This window comes from Brachyhypopomus gauderio, unplaced genomic scaffold (genome assembly GCF_052324685.1).
Source record: "Brachyhypopomus gauderio isolate BG-103 unplaced genomic scaffold, BGAUD_0.2 sc65, whole genome shotgun sequence".
NCBI classification, from domain to species: Eukaryota; Metazoa; Chordata; class Actinopteri; order Gymnotiformes; family Hypopomidae; genus Brachyhypopomus; species Brachyhypopomus gauderio.
In genome coordinates this window covers 395,381-411,662 of record NW_027506886.1, presented here as the reverse complement: position 1 = coordinate 411,662, position 16,282 = coordinate 395,381, and the positions used below count along the sequence as shown (strand labels likewise).

The window sequence follows — 16,282 nt, the reverse complement described above, 5'->3', positions numbered from 1 at the left end:
TATGTGTACAAGGACAGGATTCGACAAGCTTGACAGAGAAAAGTCAACTGATGTCATATGTTGCCAAGCTCCATAAAGCAGCTAGCTTCATAACAATATGGTCAAATCAGATGCAGTGATTAATGTTCACCAGAGGGGGGCACCTAGAGCGAGAACAGCACGACACTGGCAGAGGTCTGCTTTTGTCCTTCAGAGACTGTTGTTTTTGATAACCCCAACAGAAGCACAAAAATCAGCACACTCATATGGAAAAGGCAGCATGGAGCACCTCTGTCATGTTGCTTGGTCTACTGGGTTGATGTACTGGACATGCTGATGGTCTTGAGGCTCATGAATGTTTCGAGTTTCTGGTATCAGCTGGCGTAAAAGTTCTAACACCAACAGTAATTGTTATTAGTAAGCATCTGTGCACAATAATGGTGTCTTACTTCTGACTTTATTTTTTATGTTGCTCTTTTTGATCATGCAGAAATGTGTAGGGTGGCTTTATTTTGTTTTTGAGAGAATGGTAGGAGCTTATTAGAACTGGCATTACTGCAGGATGACTGTCGATCCTCTTTACCTCTGGACAGACAAAACAAAGTTTTAACCATTATATGATACCACGTACACCATGTTTTGATAAGTCACTGTCAACAGTTATGGAAAAGCACTCAGCAATAGGGGGAAAAAGTATTTTCAGCTCCTCCAGAAATCAGAGAAATAGAATACACACAGAGAAAGGGGCTTATGAATCAAAGTATGATCCAACAATCCAACTCTAGCAACACCCATGGCATGTTCTGGATGTTCTGTTTGGTTTCAGGTCCAGCACAGTAATGCAGATGGTGTTCTGACCCTCTGGCACAGTGGATTTGATACAGTGGATCAGTGACCCCTGTTGTGAATCAGTGACCTAATACAGATTGTCAGCTTTGGTTCAGGATGAATCAAATACAAATTCCATTCCTTTTTAAGCACAGTCCACTGCCCCAAAGGTTTGGACTCAATATTCTACGAGATTTAAATAAATAAATACATCTCAAACCTGTTTCGGTAGTAGTATTTTAATAAATTTACATATGTAATTAATTAACATAAGCAACTATCATCTTTAAATCATCTTTAACTGATCCAGTAGACACACTTTACATATTGAAGAGCAGTAACGCCTCAGACACCCTGTGATAGGTCTCAGGCTCCAGTCCATGTCTCCCTTGAGTAGAGAGCACAGCTGGGAAGTAGCAAACGGTACTAAAAACGATACTAAAATATGCTACGCATGCTATGACATCCCAGAACACCCCCACTTTTGAAAACCTTGATGCGCCCGAGGAGCACAGTATCTGCATACAGATACCAGCAGCCACTACAGCGAAGCTGTGTTCAAAAAGACCTTCAACAGCATGGAGCGCTGAAGCTCACGCGAAAGCAAGAAGTTACCGATGCAGATTAAGCACGTGCAAATATTCAGTGCCACGTCGGTGCCTGCAGTTTCCATCGTGTATGCAAACGTGCCACGGTAACCTCTATTCTCATTATAGGCCTATATGAGGAACGAGCCGTGTTCGTCAGTGCACAGGATTCCCGCTTTCATACCTGAGGACTCGAGAGGTTATTTAGTTTCTACTCCATCCCTTTTAATTGAACTCCGTATGGAAGTTAGCTGGATCCCAACGACCCCCGCTGTTTCTGGCTACCTGCCATTCGGAAAGTGCTCGTGTGCTAAGTACATAGAGAGCCTGGAAGAATGATCCAGTGAGCAGAACGAACCTAACTCGCACTACTGCAAATTATATCTTAGTGACTGTCTCTTTTTAATATATGACCTTTTCAAAATGAATATTCACTTGGAATTATCTGAAGTTCTTGGAAATAATTATTTTCTAGGCTAGGAAAAGTCATGCACATAGCTTATACATAAAGATGCCTTTATGATCAGCACAGCAAAAGGTGAGTATAAGTTTATCTAAGCAACCAATCAACATTGTTGGCCGTCTGGGAGCTCAGGGCTGAGGCGTCAGCGCTAGATGAATAGATTCTGCCACGTAGTCAAGATTACGGCTGTTAATGGCGCTCACATTCAGACAGCCTTCTGGGAGCAGGTACACGTGCCTCCTCTTCGCCACAAACGCAACCTGTTGATCTAATGGACAAGTGAATTAAATTGTTAGTAACGTGCACTCATCTGTCGACCTTGTGAACTTTATTATTATAATTTTTTTGCAGTCATCATCCTCCCACAAGACGACTCATCCATTTGAAATCCATATGCATAATTTGGCAATATTAAGCAGTGTCTGTTTTGTGTATTTTACAAAGACTGAAGACAGATGGAGAGAGAGCGAATGAGTGTGAGGGAGTGAGAGCGAAAGAGAGAATTATTTCTGCTTAATTTTTTTTTTCCATTTCCCACTCGGCTATCAGTGTCACATCGACATTACTTTCAAATACACGGCGTTCACACTTATTTATTAGTGCTAGATGAAGATGGAGAGTTCAAAATCTCACCATCTGCACACGCAGTAAGACACGCTTCAGGAAAAGCAGAAAATCTCAGTACACAACAGGACGCTGCAGAAGGGCTGGTGGGTTTGCCATTATTGCAACCCCAAAAGAAAAAAAAAGATTTAAAAACTGAATAAAACCCACCAAAGAAATCCTTTAGATGTTAAAGATTTACATATAACAGCCCATCCAGAACACCCTATTTTATGAATGAATGCGCCGACTTGTGCGAGTTCACTGGAATGTCTCAGACGATTCAAAAGACGCTGGTGGAGCTCTGGTGGAGCATGTGACGGCACCTCTAAGGAGTGACCTTCAGTCGTTCTGGATTTGACCTTTTGTCTTCACTTTTGTGAACTGACTCACACCGTTTTGCTGCTGAATCACAGGAACAGGCTCCTTTGACGTCTGGTCAATTCCGGCTGACAGCTCAAAATTCACATCATCAAAACCATCATCCCGTGGGTGCCCGACAGTTAACCGTTACCACCACTACCGCAGCTTATGGTGTATTTATTTGCTATGTTGCCAAGCGCCTGTTCCGTTTTCGGGGCACTCACCGGTCAGTCCCATGCAGCAGTAGAGACCCCCCGGCTTTTCCAGGTGGTCCCAGGTTCCAGAGGCGCCGAGAAGACGCAGTTTCTCACGGAGGTGTTCCCTCATCAGCATGCATCTCTCCGCAATGCCCTTCAGCCCGTCCTGCCTGACAGGCACATCTGAAATGACTGGCTCAATAATGCATGAAGGCATTTCCACAAGAGAGCAGTAACTGCTGTGAGAAGAACTGCGTTTATGGGCTGTTAGGTGGTAATATCATTGTTGCGCTTGCTACACTGTTATACTTTATAACAGTTATACTTTATATACTTTTTATATAAGTATTTTAAAACATACTGGCAAATTCAGGGTGGAAAATATATAATCCACATTACATGAATGACTTACCATTCAGCAAAGTGTGCAGGATTGCTTAGAACAGTTGTGACTATTCTGGCCCCTTCTAGTGGTGGGTGGGCCCAGAGTGCTTGGACAAGCTTCTCTGACTGGGATTGGACAGGCAGCAGACTGGCATTCTCTTTTAAAACACAAAGCAGGTGGCCCACCTTCTCTCCTGAGGGTGTGAGAGAAAACACAGCAGAAGTGGTATAAAAACACAACCAAAAAAAAAGGCCAATGCACTTCTCAAAGAACCTCTTTCTTCTCGCCGCTCGGAAACACGTAAAATGACGCACTATGGCATAGTCCTTTGGGAGTGGTCTCATCTTACCATAGAGGCTGAAGTTATGGGAGAAGGACTGTGCGCAGAGCAGCTCCAACCCCTTGGCCACGGCGTGTCTCAGCGGCCAGGCGTCCTCGTCCGGGTCACCGCTGCACAACCCCTGGGCACGCAGCAGGAAGAACGGCAGCAGGCCACGCCTCTGCGACAGCACGACAGGCGAAGCCGAGATTAAATCACACGTATCTGATAAAACACGATAATCCCACAACAGGTGTCCGCTTCTGGGCCCCCAGTGTTTTATGCAGCATTATCCATTTCGCGCTGTAACACACCTGATTCATCTTATCAGCTAATTAACAAGCTCTTCACAATCTGAATCAAGCTTGATCAAGCAGGAAGTAACTGTGAATGTTTACTGCAGCAAAAGGCACCTGTCTACACTTGGATAATGTTCAAAAGCATTATAACTGTCATTAACAGCTTGGGTGACAGCTAACAGATTTGGCAGCATATACAGTAAACAATGTATTATTAATTTATTCGTAATGATACTAAAAGGTTTAAAGGTTTGCTGATCATTTCTAGTTTAGATATTCATTGGATACCCAGAGCATTCTGACTAAATGTTTTCTGTTATATGGGCTGACACTTCTCATATGAATACTGACTACATCTCAAAATACTGCAATTTTTCTAAAGCTAAAGCTATTTTTTCCATTTTGAATAGATGGGAGTTGGACTTGGAATAGATGGACTTTTTTTTATCTTGCCCAGCAGAGAGTCTAGGTGAGAAAGGCCCCATCCTCCTTCTATTTCCTGTTACAAGAGGAAATGATGGTGGGAAGCAGTACCACCAGGACGTCCACCACGCGCTCCCATTCCCCACGTGAGAGATCGGCTCCGGTGGGCAGGTGTCCTGCGGTTGAAAGGACCACCACGCTTTGTTCTGGAACCTTCTCCAAATCTTCCATCATCTCCTCCACGCAGACGCCACGACGCTCGCCATCCCAGTAGCGGTACGGCTGGACGTCACTGAGGCCCGCTGCCTTAAAGATCCCAGCTAATGATTCTGCCAAAGAAAAGACAGCCAAAGAAACCTGCTGGGATGAAATTAAACACGGCCATGACCCTATTGTGGGCGTTTCACTACCATTAGTCCTATGCCTGAACACTAGGTTTTCAACCAGCATCCAGATGTCATGCTGACATTTGGAAAGAATTTTTGTGATGCTCTGTTTATTAATAGACTGTAGTCAGCTACATAAAACACCTAAAGTGAATTTCAACAAAATGCACATATTTTCTATCTACTAAGATCATCCTGACAACACAGGGATTACCGATGAGTGTCCTGTGGGTGTTTTGATTAATCACATGATCCAACAAACTTAAACAAATTTAGACAAAACAGCACAAGATAGTCTTTAACCGTAATACATTAAGGCTTCACCAGTGTACTACAATCGCAACACAACATAGCTGCTTGATTTGATCACAGCACATTTTATAAGCGCCGTGCTGCCTTTATGAAGAGGCAACCTCAAACTCCATCCTCGCCCCCCCTACTGGTTCACACCCACCATCGCATGGAGAAGAGAGCGAGACGGGGCCTTGCCATGAGGAGCTGTCGCCATAGCTGCGCTTAAGCAGCTCCGCCCCCAGACGCACCGCTCCAGTGCCGCCCACCGTCTGCACACCTAGCACCTGCGGAGAGAATTAGCATGAACCCCAGCCTCCACCTACCTCTCCACCCACCTTCCATCGGCATCGGACATGCCAGTCATCTGGTGAACAAATTCTTCTACATCTATCTGCGATACCACACATTGGGAGGAGAGCTTTGGTCAGTCCTGCTGCCACAGATGCATACGAGGGTTTCACGTCATCCATGAGGTTGGAGATAACAAGTCGGACAAGTAATCTTTCATGCATGATCAGATCAGATCACTCACGATCATGATCCTGGACACATTTCAGTAAACGAGGACCTCATTGGATGTAGAATCCAGTTATCTGCTTTACAAACCACTACAATTATGTGGGAAGAAATGTGAACCCTGAGCTAGCGGTGTTCTTCTGGTTCACAGTGGATGAGAAATGCTCTACTTTTTGTTGTTGTAGGAAACCAATTTTAAATAAATTTAAATAAATCTAATCTAATTAAAGGAAGGTTAAATTTTTAAAGGAGAAATAATAAGAAAACGTTTAATGCTGAAATTGGTTAACTTGATGCTGAAAACCTACATTAAAATACTCATGTGTACTTCACCCAGGAACCCAAGGACGTGATGAAATGTTTTTGCGCTTGCATTAGCACAAGACTGTTCTGAACCCAAAACTAAATGCACACATTTTTTTGCCCTGGAAGCTTCTGGGGGTAAACTATGTGCAATTTCTCTTACATTTACTTCAGAAGCAAGTATTTTAAAAGGTTTTTTAAACTCCATGAAATGAGAAAATTATTAAAATGTCTGCGTTACAGTGTCTACAGTATGGCTTTCTTGGAAAAAAGAGGTCCACACATCCCACTGAAACTCTGGTTGTTTTCTGTATCCTGTACGTTTGACAGGCACGTTTGTTTTCTTGGATGTATCTACATTCTGCACAGCTGAAGCTCTTCCGTTATCTCTTTGATTCGTGGCTTCCTGGTTTTAAAGAACAGCTTTAAAAAGGTACCGTTTTAACCGATGTCTTACTGGAATAAAGGGTTTAATTGTAGGTTTGCTAAAGCAACCCCCACGGCTTGCTTAGTACACGAACAAAACAGAAAGCAAAGAGATTTCATCGTGGGCTTTTTTTTTTTTTTTTTAAATGGACCATGCTTTTACACGATATGAGGAGATGAAGGTCATTACAGCCATTAGCAATTCAGAAAGAAGAAAAAAATACGGATGTCAAATGCTCGATTTTAGGAGCTTTAGCTGTCGTTGTTGAGTAACCATAATGTTTTTATGGTGACCGTGAACTTGAATTTCAGAATGATAATTGAATGCACAGGGTGCAAACGTTGCAGCTGCGACTAACTTACCGCCCTGGACATTTAGTGCCCTTGTAGCTGCCCCCCAACTATACAGGTCATATATACTTTTCGTTTCTGGCGCGTTATCAGTGTGTTCAGCTGGAGAACCACCGCAAATGATGCGCTCTGTCATCTATTAACCAGCGCGTTTAACCAACAGCGTTGTATATCAACTAGACAGACCGCGCATACTGCATGGAGTATGATTACTGGACGCAAGCATGGATAGTCACCCTGTTTTCCACTATCGCCCGGCTGTCCCTGCCCAAGGCCAGTTCCGACGCCCTCCGGGTGAATTCTGGGAGACCCAACGGAGGCAGATACTCTGGGTTAAGGGTTGGGTCTGAGTTTATCTGCTGTTTGATTTTCCATATAATCGGAAGCAGTGTGGACCGACCACTCTCACCGACGTACTCTGAATATAATTAGAAATGCACACAACATAAGGCAAAGGTTATTCAATGCAGTTCCGATACATTTGCTGATAATGATTTGTGTTCATGCATTCATTATTCACGGCTTGTAGTTAATGCATTTCGTTTTCAACTCTCACCTTCCCCCGCGAGGTAAACCTTGTCACGGTGGGAGTCTCGATTGAAATCTGCGAGAACTTTCGCCCCGGTGCGCTGGGCAGCCGCGTGGACGTCGGTAAACACGGAATATGAAGACATTTGGTCATCTGATTAGTGCTCGGACCGTTTTGATTATCTCTGCATAATTTGCATGCTCAAATCCTAAACAAGCATGTCGTTTTCATCTTAACATTGCAGCAGCTGTTTCCCGCAAACTACGCAGGCTTGTTTACTGTTGCTAAGCAATCAGCGGACGGATCGACGAGTCTTGGCAACAAGTGGGTACCCCCCACCCCACCCCACAGTTGTAAGCAGTTTTATACATCACTATGTAAACCTGCTTCGGTAAACCTCTTGTAGGCCTGATGCAATTACCTGTAGTTGTACAATGTATGCAAGGACACTTTGACACCTTAAAATAAACCAACATTCAAAACGGCCTTCGGCATTAAAATAGATTTATTATTTATTACTTTAGAATTATAGTCTTACCTAAATTTTTGACTTTATTACGGTTTTATTTTACATACAGGTATTTGCATGTGTTTTAAAACAGAATAGTGTAATTGCAGAAGAAACATTCCAGAGCAAACAACTATTAAACCAAAACCAAACAGGCAGATAGTTGTGCATTGTCATAACCTTGTCATCCGAATGTGATCAGTATAAAAGGAAAGGCAAGAAAGTCTTCAGTCTGCTGTCTTTGTTAATACCTGCAGCATCACTCCGCCCACTTTTCTGCATAACCAATCATCTCTTTGATGTCGAAAACACACACACACACACACACACACACACACACACACACACACACACACACACACACACACACACACACACACACACACACACCTCTGTACCTTCACACCATCTTTCCACTTCTACTTTCAACCAACAGACACATTCATGCAAGTTAAATGTCACATCAATAGCATGTCCAAACCCTGCAGATCAGGGCTCAGCCTTGTGTTCTGATTTCTAAACCCGGCCTGCAAGATTCATTCACACTGGTGTCCAGGAGAAGGGGAGCTGGTTCCGTTGGGGCTTAGAATGTCATTTCTGAAGCTCTCTTCATCCTCCTCTTCCTCCATGATTTCTGTAGGATTCACTATGAAAGCAAGGACATGATGTAATTGTCGATGACAGATGGTCCAGTTGGACATTTAAAATACGCAGCCCTCACGTGCTATATGCTGAGCTGAGATGAACACCGGTCCGTTGCCTGAACACAGTTTGAACGTGACGGGTGGCATCAGCTCCAAGCCAGAGAAACTAACCTGCAACGCCATAAAAAAACAATTAAACTGGACTGGAAGTGTGTGTGTCTGCCATGTTCTAACCTCTATCTGGACTCGCCCGTTCTGGGCACGCAGCCGGATCAGTACCGAGCCTCACCATGGGCATGCAGTGCCGAAGCGTGGCGATGGGGACCGGCCTGGTCCCACCGACGGCATCAGACACGCCGACCACGTGCATCTCGTCGCCCGCCTCCGCGCTCAGGCAAATCTGCATATGTGACATGAAGTTCAAACACCATTTATTGTAGACCAACTGTAATCAACCCCGAACTCGCCCTAAATCTGCTGCGCGTTAAGCAACAGTGCCACCTGGTGGAGGTGAAGATCAATTACGCCCCCATGTGTTCAGTGACGTGGGGAAGAGAAGGCAGCTGGAACGGAGAGACCCCTGCACGCATTCTCGGGACTGACAACTGAGTCAATTACCCACACCGTTGGAGCACATGATCAGTGCCGGTGATTTATTCAGTGTGTGCTGACCACATCTGTTTATTTAGGTAGAGGAACACGTGGAGCGTATGAATATGAACAGCGTTGGCCTCCTGTCTGACCCCCACTTCCCCGCCTACGCCTCACCCATAACTTCACACCTTCAAGCTCGAATGCCCATTTAATCTAAAACCCCTTCATTGATCAATAACTCGGACAAGACGCTTTCCAGTAGATGACGTTTCTTGAAGAACTCAAGGTTAATGAAGATGAAAAAAACGAAACTAAGCCCGATAAGAGAGGCTGTCAAAAACTAATTCAGTTTGATCTTGTTCAGATGTCGTGAATTAATGCGCCTCACCCGAGTTCACTTACATAAGGCTTCAAATGACACAGCATGCAGATTTATGCAAGCAACTGTGTTCAGAGCACACTGGGATCCCACAAGAAATCGTAGAAACAGACCAATCTGCGTCACTGAGAAACACAAATTAATTTCCTAATTCATTTCTTAATGTGAACACAGACTGGCAGACAAGACTACTTTTGTATTGCTTGCGCTCACAAATCGTTCTCATGTTCCTGCTGAATGACGTACGAATGACGATTTTATGTTCCCATGTTTTCACTAAGCTGGTGATAGAGAGATCGCTCCACAAGACCTTCTACAGAGTGTACTGAAACATGTCCTCGCATGCCTACTGCAATTGTTGAATAATAATTCCGATATTTCCTCCAAACAATAGTTCTTTAAATGATGCAACCACGCAAATGGTTCTTTTTTAGCTCTGAACGGAGATCTGTTTGTCAGTCACGAGTGAGTCGTCTTACCGTTTTGACGAAGAACTGGTTCTCCAGAAGATCGTCTTCTGCCTCAAACACGGTCATGGTCTGGGAGGCGCTGAGCTCGCATCCTAACAAGCAGGTAAGCATGTAAACTGTTACAAAGCACAAAGACGAAAGTCTGATATTCTGGGAAAGACAACAGAGGAATGGTGCAGGCCCTACCCCAGTGAACACAGACTTTATCAGAGATTGACGAAGAGCTGGTGAGATCCAACAGGCTAACCGAAGCTGTCGAGATATCCTCAGCACAGTCGGTCATTTCTGCCTGGCCAACGGGCTAGGACTGCTAGGTTATAGTTATGAAAGATGTATTTGTTGGTGCAAAAGAGCTGCATACAGATTCCCTTATCTCGAAGCAACAGGGCAGTGCACCTTTTAGATGTTTCAAGAGACCATCACGGGTTCAAACTAAATATGGACTACACTGAGCTAGAAACGAGCTTAGCGATCAATATTTTAAGCTGAACGATATATTTTAACCACTGACGGTTAACCATCGATAGCCTTTTGCAAAATTGCTTTTAGAACGATGAATTTATTCAAGTGATTTGTAAAATGTACTTTTCCGATTTCGATTTTAACTTGCTGAACAACAAGGCAGAATCCAAACGCGCGAACGCTGGTAAACCGCTTTGATGGACGCCAGGTGACGTTGGGTAGGACAAGCGCCCTTGAACGCTTTCAACTCACCGCTAGAGGGCACTGTCCGTCTTTTTATCAAAACGGGTTCCTGACAGAAAATATGGGAATTTCATAACACTATTACATGGGCATGAAATTATTATTTTTAAAAGAGCTAAAAATGGTACACGTATACAGACATTTTATTATATATAATTGGACGTGGCACACACTGTTTTTAACAGAACAGATGTGATGGCTTGTTGAACCCTCAACCGTCTCTCCAGCTGCTCAGTGACCTAGAGACCTCAGTGACCCAAAAAGATTATTCACATAACCACATCCTGCATTTCGGGGTGGTGGACCTAAAACCACACGAGCAAAATCAGACGGACCGCACTGATCAATATCTGCCACAGATTATTTAATAAAATTTAGACCACCATAGCATAACAACTCATTAAATCAAAAGTAAAAACGATCACGGATAGCAAACAGCAGTCAAACGGAAGGGGGGTGTGCTGGAATAGTGTTTCAGTGTGTTTACTACAGATTGAAAAAGTAATTTCCCTCGGCCCCCTATATTAAATGATTAAATAAACATTTTAGTTACTTCCTAAATAAATACTAAACGAATAAATGAATTGTTTAGTTTGTTATAGTGGCTTAAAGGTGCTTTGTAAATTATTTACTTGCTTACTAAATTCCTAGTAGTAATTGCTTGTAGGCATTTACTCTTCAATCTGTTGTTGCACTCCAAAATCAAAAACCCTGCGGTCTTTTGGCAGAGTTTAAATATGTTTTTCATATCAGTTTTAATTGCCCCTTTTATCCGTACAAGGTGCCGGAGATGCAAACCCCAGTAGTTTTCTGTGCTTTTTCTGTGCAAAGCTGTTCACTGTCCTTGGATATTGTCATGCATTTAAAGTCCATCTGTGTCTGGTCTGGGCGTTCCAGGGAGTTTGCCGTTTTTTGTTTATTTCTTATTTGCTATGTTGCTCTGGTTATGCTGAAGGATGAGTCTCCCTTTCCGTGCGCAGGTTCTTAAAAGTCCAGCGTTTCTGTCTTTTCTATTTTCCTTTCCAACATGCATTTCAGGCACACAAACTACACGTCTTTGCACTTTATCCTAACGGTCGGTTACGAAAAATCCCCATTGCCTAACGCTGCGGCACGCTGACATCTGCCTGGACACCAGAGCGGCTGCCGCGTGGACACCACGGGGACGTGCACGACTAGCGCGTGCACGCGCGCTGGCCTGAACCCATCATCTTTGGTTTGTGTCCTCCTTGGTTGATCCAGTTTGGAGGAACAAGCAGTTCCAGGCATGATGAGGGTGATGACATGTACCTTCCATTCCTTAATAATAGTTTGAACAGTGTTGTGAGGCTTTAGTCCAGAGCCAAGGAGTGTGAGTCGCAGGAGAACTGATGCCTTATTAGAACTGCTGAAAGGCCTACTCATAAATGTGTTTAATAGATCATACACTGGCACGTGCATTCTTTTGATCCTTTTTACTGAGTAATTTTTAAATTCGGTTGTAAAAAACTTTTAAACTGAATTTATTCACACTAGTGCTACAATGAAAGCACTGATTATATTAAGGTCTTGCATCTGTAATTCTTAATATTAATACATTTTATTATTATTTCATTAAGTGCCTTTGCTGTTTGGGACACATAGAAGAATAGTGTAACAGGTTAATGTTATGTAGTGTAGTGTATTTTAAGCAAGGAAACAAAAAGTGAAAGTTTTGGGAGAGAGTGCTTTTTATAACCATTGGGGCTGAAGCTTCTAAAATCTGCAATCCTTTTAAAGGTCAGGAGACAGTTTTGCATACTTAGAGACTGAGACAGATTTTGACTGCCTTCATTTGTGACGTGGAGTGGCAGTGTGTCTTTGTGAGGCGATGGCTAGTGCCATGAGAACAAATGTTGCGTAACACCACCTTTGTCCTTTAACCTTTCTTCCTCTTTCACATTGATCCTCACATTTCTCTGGAACTTCGCTTAATCATTGTGGCAAGTGGCACAACACAATTTAATGGTCAGGGTCCTTCCTGACAGAAAAGGCTCTAAAGGCTATGCTACTGGAAGGAAGACTTGTCTTGTTAGAGCCCAAATTGAATTTCTGACCTTCAGGTGACCTCTTGTACACGTAGCCGCCTGGCAGCTAGCTTCCAGTGCAACCCGCCGTCTGTTTCAAAGCGGCATTCTTGTGAGCATTGTTTCGGAGGGTGAGTCCAACAGTCTACAATGTTGCTTTCTTGATAGTCGACTCATCCAGCCAGCTGTATGACTTTTTTATCTAGACTTTTAAAAGAATTCTTCCCATTCTCATCTGTAGCGAGTTCCAAGAAGGTGCACACACGACTCACGCTATACCCGTTATCTGCTCCCGTGTGGGTTATCTGGTCTTCAACACCCTACACAGAGCAACAGTTTATTTGAAGAGCACAAAAAAGACAAAAAAAGATTACAAAAAAAAAAGACAAAACAAAAAAGATGTTTTGTAAGTGTAGTTCGAACACACAACAAGTGCAATTTTGTCCCAAAGTGCAAAACAAATGGAGATGGTTCTGTTTTTGTATTGTTTTCCAAGTGACATCTCAAATCGGGTTTGAGGATAACCATACAGTGGTTGCTCTGCACTGCTGTTTTTGTTTTTTAGGGGAATAACACTGATTCCATTATTTTAAAGTAATCTCCGCAGATGTCGTTTTTTGGTGGAGTTTCCAGATGCAGATTAATTTATTTTTTTTTTACCCCAGAGTAAACAGACACTTGTAATTGAGAAGTCCTTTTGAGACCAGGATTAAGTCTGTATGGGGAAATAAGGATATTAGAATTAGGGTTTGTTTCAGTTAAATCATACCAGATCTATTGGTGAGAATATTGGGGCTTTTTATGAGGGGGGATGGACAGCATGGACAGCATTTTCAAATCAGGAAGAGTCTTTGTTTTGTGTCCACTTGATTCTTGGCCACTGCACACTGACAAATGTTTCCTACCTGACAGTATAGTTGCATCAGAGAATGTCTTACTTTACTCAGGATTTGAGTGCTATCTGATCTACTATTCTAGGGAATCTATTTTTCTCACCTTCTCCACGTTGATTATGGTTTTCTGTTGCATCTTGGAAACACAGGTGGTTTTGAGATTATCATCTCTAGCCATAAATGTCTATTTGGGGTGTAATGGGATTCAGGAGAGACACAAACACAATACCAGTTTAGTCAGATCGCTGCTGAGGTCTGTTTGACAACCTGAACATCTCTTTTGTTTGTTTATTTGTTCATTCTGGGCTCTCATCTTCCCTGCTGACGCTTTGAGATGGTTTCTCCAGCTTCCCTTGTTGGTGTTTGTCGAGGAGTAAGAGCAGAGCGGAGCTGATGGTAATCACACTGGAGACAGGGGGTTGGGGCTAATTGTTTCCATCCATTGGGCTCGGAGAGATAAGACTGTTGTTGTATCCTGGGCAGTTCCAGTGCCACGCTCGTGAGCTCTGGGCTGGCGCGGGCTGGTTTGCAGCGAGCAACCACTGCACGGCCACGTGCTGCTCTAGCACAACACGGCGGCCAATCAAACACGCACGTATCATCGTTTAAACATGCCGGTGTGAATCTGATTTTATGACCAATCAGTCCAATCAGTTTTCCTTTCCCCAGATCTTTTTTTCACACCCTATCTGCTCCTTGGACTGTAAACAGAAATGAACCATTTTTGGTTTTGACTTTGAGGCATAGGAATTTCAGCCAGTGGCCATGTTTTCAGAACCACATGTGCACAAACATATGATCAGTGAAGGTACAAACTCATGTGCTTTGTGTATTGCAGCCCACTGTCTGCACCTATCCTCCAAAGAGTTTGTTTCTTATTTTTCATTTCAAATACATTCAAATACACAGATTCACATATGAATCTCGCAAGCATTTTCTGTTTATTTATTTATAGGGTTGTGCAATGAATCACATTAATTGCTCACATATTAATCGCCGTTTTGCCTCCAAATCGCCTACTTCTCCAAATAGGGTCTTGGTTAATAAGATCTGTTTTATTGTTTACTTCCTGCATCATAATGAAGCATTTTTGGTGCTGGTCAAACGTTGTAACTAAACCCTCGACTTTTCTGGAACTGGCTTGGATTATCTCAGAAAACACAATAACAGGTGTTCACATTGTCAAAACACCTGCCTGTCTGAACACTGCATTATGTGTGAGTATCTATTACTGGGGCTTTTATTCTGCACTCACAGTAAGAGAGGTACTGGGGCTTTTATTCTGCACTCACAGTAAGACAGGTACTGGGGCTTTTATTCTGCACTCACAGTAAGACAGGTTTTCAGATTAAAACATTTAATTCCTCTACAGAAAATGGAAGTGGGATTAGGTTAAACACATGGTTAGGCTTATATTTGCAATAACCACAGTGACTTGCTCCAAATAATCACATTTAAAAAATCTACAACGGTGATGTTGCACAGAGAATTAAAGTGTCTTTTTAAGCTAACAGTGCAGCTCATCTTATTCTCTTTGCTGTTTCTGAGCATTCGGTCTTTTCAGTTCCACATATATGACAAGAAAATCCCATTAAATAATGAATTCTATACAGCGCTCAAAACATAGTAGTAGTGATGTTACTACCAGAAGCAGAGTAATCAGTCATTCATCATTCTGTATCAAAGGAGCATCAGTGGGAGATACAACAGGTCTTCTGCTGTTTCTTCAAATCACTTTTCATATTATTTTTCTGCTTTGCCTGACTTTACAGTCATAACTGGAAATGACCCTGAAATTGTACCTGATAATGAAATACAAGTTTGGAAAAGTGTTTAGTTGGTCATTTAAGGTTTTTGTTTTCTTAACCCATCATTGTCACAATTCATTTGGCTTTGTGAATTTTATTAGAACAGGAACTTGCTTAAACAAAAGTGTAATAAAGAACAATATTGTGCGTCATGCCCTATACACTGGGAGTCTTTCAGAAGATTCATGCTCATCAATCTTTTGCCTCCAAAGAAATTAAAATGAAAACCAGGTATCTAGCAGCAATGAAGGTGAATAAAAGATCAGGAGAATGAGGTGTTTCTGGTGGTCAGCTTTCTGGTTGAAAGGCCAGGTTAAGAATGACATCTGAGGTTGCTCAGAATATGGCCACCCCATAATATAGCAGTGTAAAAGTCCTGGGCACTGAAAAACAGACACAAGGGTTTTTTGACAGACCAAAGAAAACACATTAGCTACCATGGAATACATACCACTGACCAGAAGACAACCTGTGCGATATTTATACGTGTATCGTATCCGATAAGCCTTTTGCACATTCACAGGTAAGAGTGGGAACAAAAATAAATAAAAAAAATAATTTAACATAAGTACAAAATTTGGTTTAAACAGCCACTTTCTTATACTCAAAACCAGAGGCTACATCCATTGTGCTTAAAGTTTGCTGGAGGTGTGTGAGACAGGTGCTCTTTTGAAGTCCTTACGAAAAGAAAACATCCAGATATATGCAGTGTCACTATCTTTTAGTGCCAATGGGGTGGTGAGCAGTTTTGGTGGTGGTGTTGTTGTTTAGTCTTTCAGAGATCTGAAGGTTTGGATTGCCGTTGGAACTTGAAATCTCCTCTCTTCCTCTCCGCCTTGACGTGGTCCCCACCAACTCATCCGTGGCCGCCGTCCATCGCCCTGACCCGGCTGGCCTGCCCCGCGGTGGACCGACCCGGTCCTGTCTTAGCAAAACCTAAAAACCAAGACCGGTCTACTGGTCTGAGCGCACTCTCCGCTTCCGT

The 16,282-nt window shown here is 42.9% G+C and overlaps 2 protein-coding genes across 2 annotated transcripts; both read right to left on the bottom strand.

Moving 5' to 3' along the window:
- Positions 1–1,036: 1,036 nt before the first annotated feature.
- Positions 1,037–7,544, bottom strand: got1l1 (glutamic-oxaloacetic transaminase 1 like 1). The gene is made up of 8 exons (XM_076989082.1): positions 7,279–7,544; positions 6,959–7,140; positions 5,287–5,410; positions 4,558–4,775; positions 3,755–3,905; positions 3,433–3,598; positions 3,048–3,190; positions 1,037–2,125 (listed from the first exon to the last, which is right to left on the bottom strand). Exons 1-8 carry the CDS (start codon positions 7,394–7,396, stop codon positions 1,986–1,988), a joined length of 1,242 nt encoding a protein of 413 aa, XP_076845197.1. The 5' UTR covers positions 7,397–7,544; the 3' UTR covers positions 1,037–1,985.
- Positions 7,545–7,764: 220 nt separating this feature from the next.
- On the bottom strand, positions 7,765–10,570 carry npm2a (nucleophosmin/nucleoplasmin, 2a). The gene is made up of 5 exons (XM_076989084.1): positions 10,033–10,570; positions 9,856–9,938; positions 8,693–8,803; positions 8,481–8,574; positions 7,765–8,405 (listed from the first exon to the last, which is right to left on the bottom strand). The coding sequence occupies exons 1-5, from the start codon at positions 10,127–10,129 to the stop codon at positions 8,296–8,298; spliced, it is 495 nt and encodes a 164-aa protein (XP_076845199.1). The 5' UTR covers positions 10,130–10,570; the 3' UTR covers positions 7,765–8,295.
- Between the last annotated feature and the right edge of the window lie 5,712 nt (positions 10,571–16,282).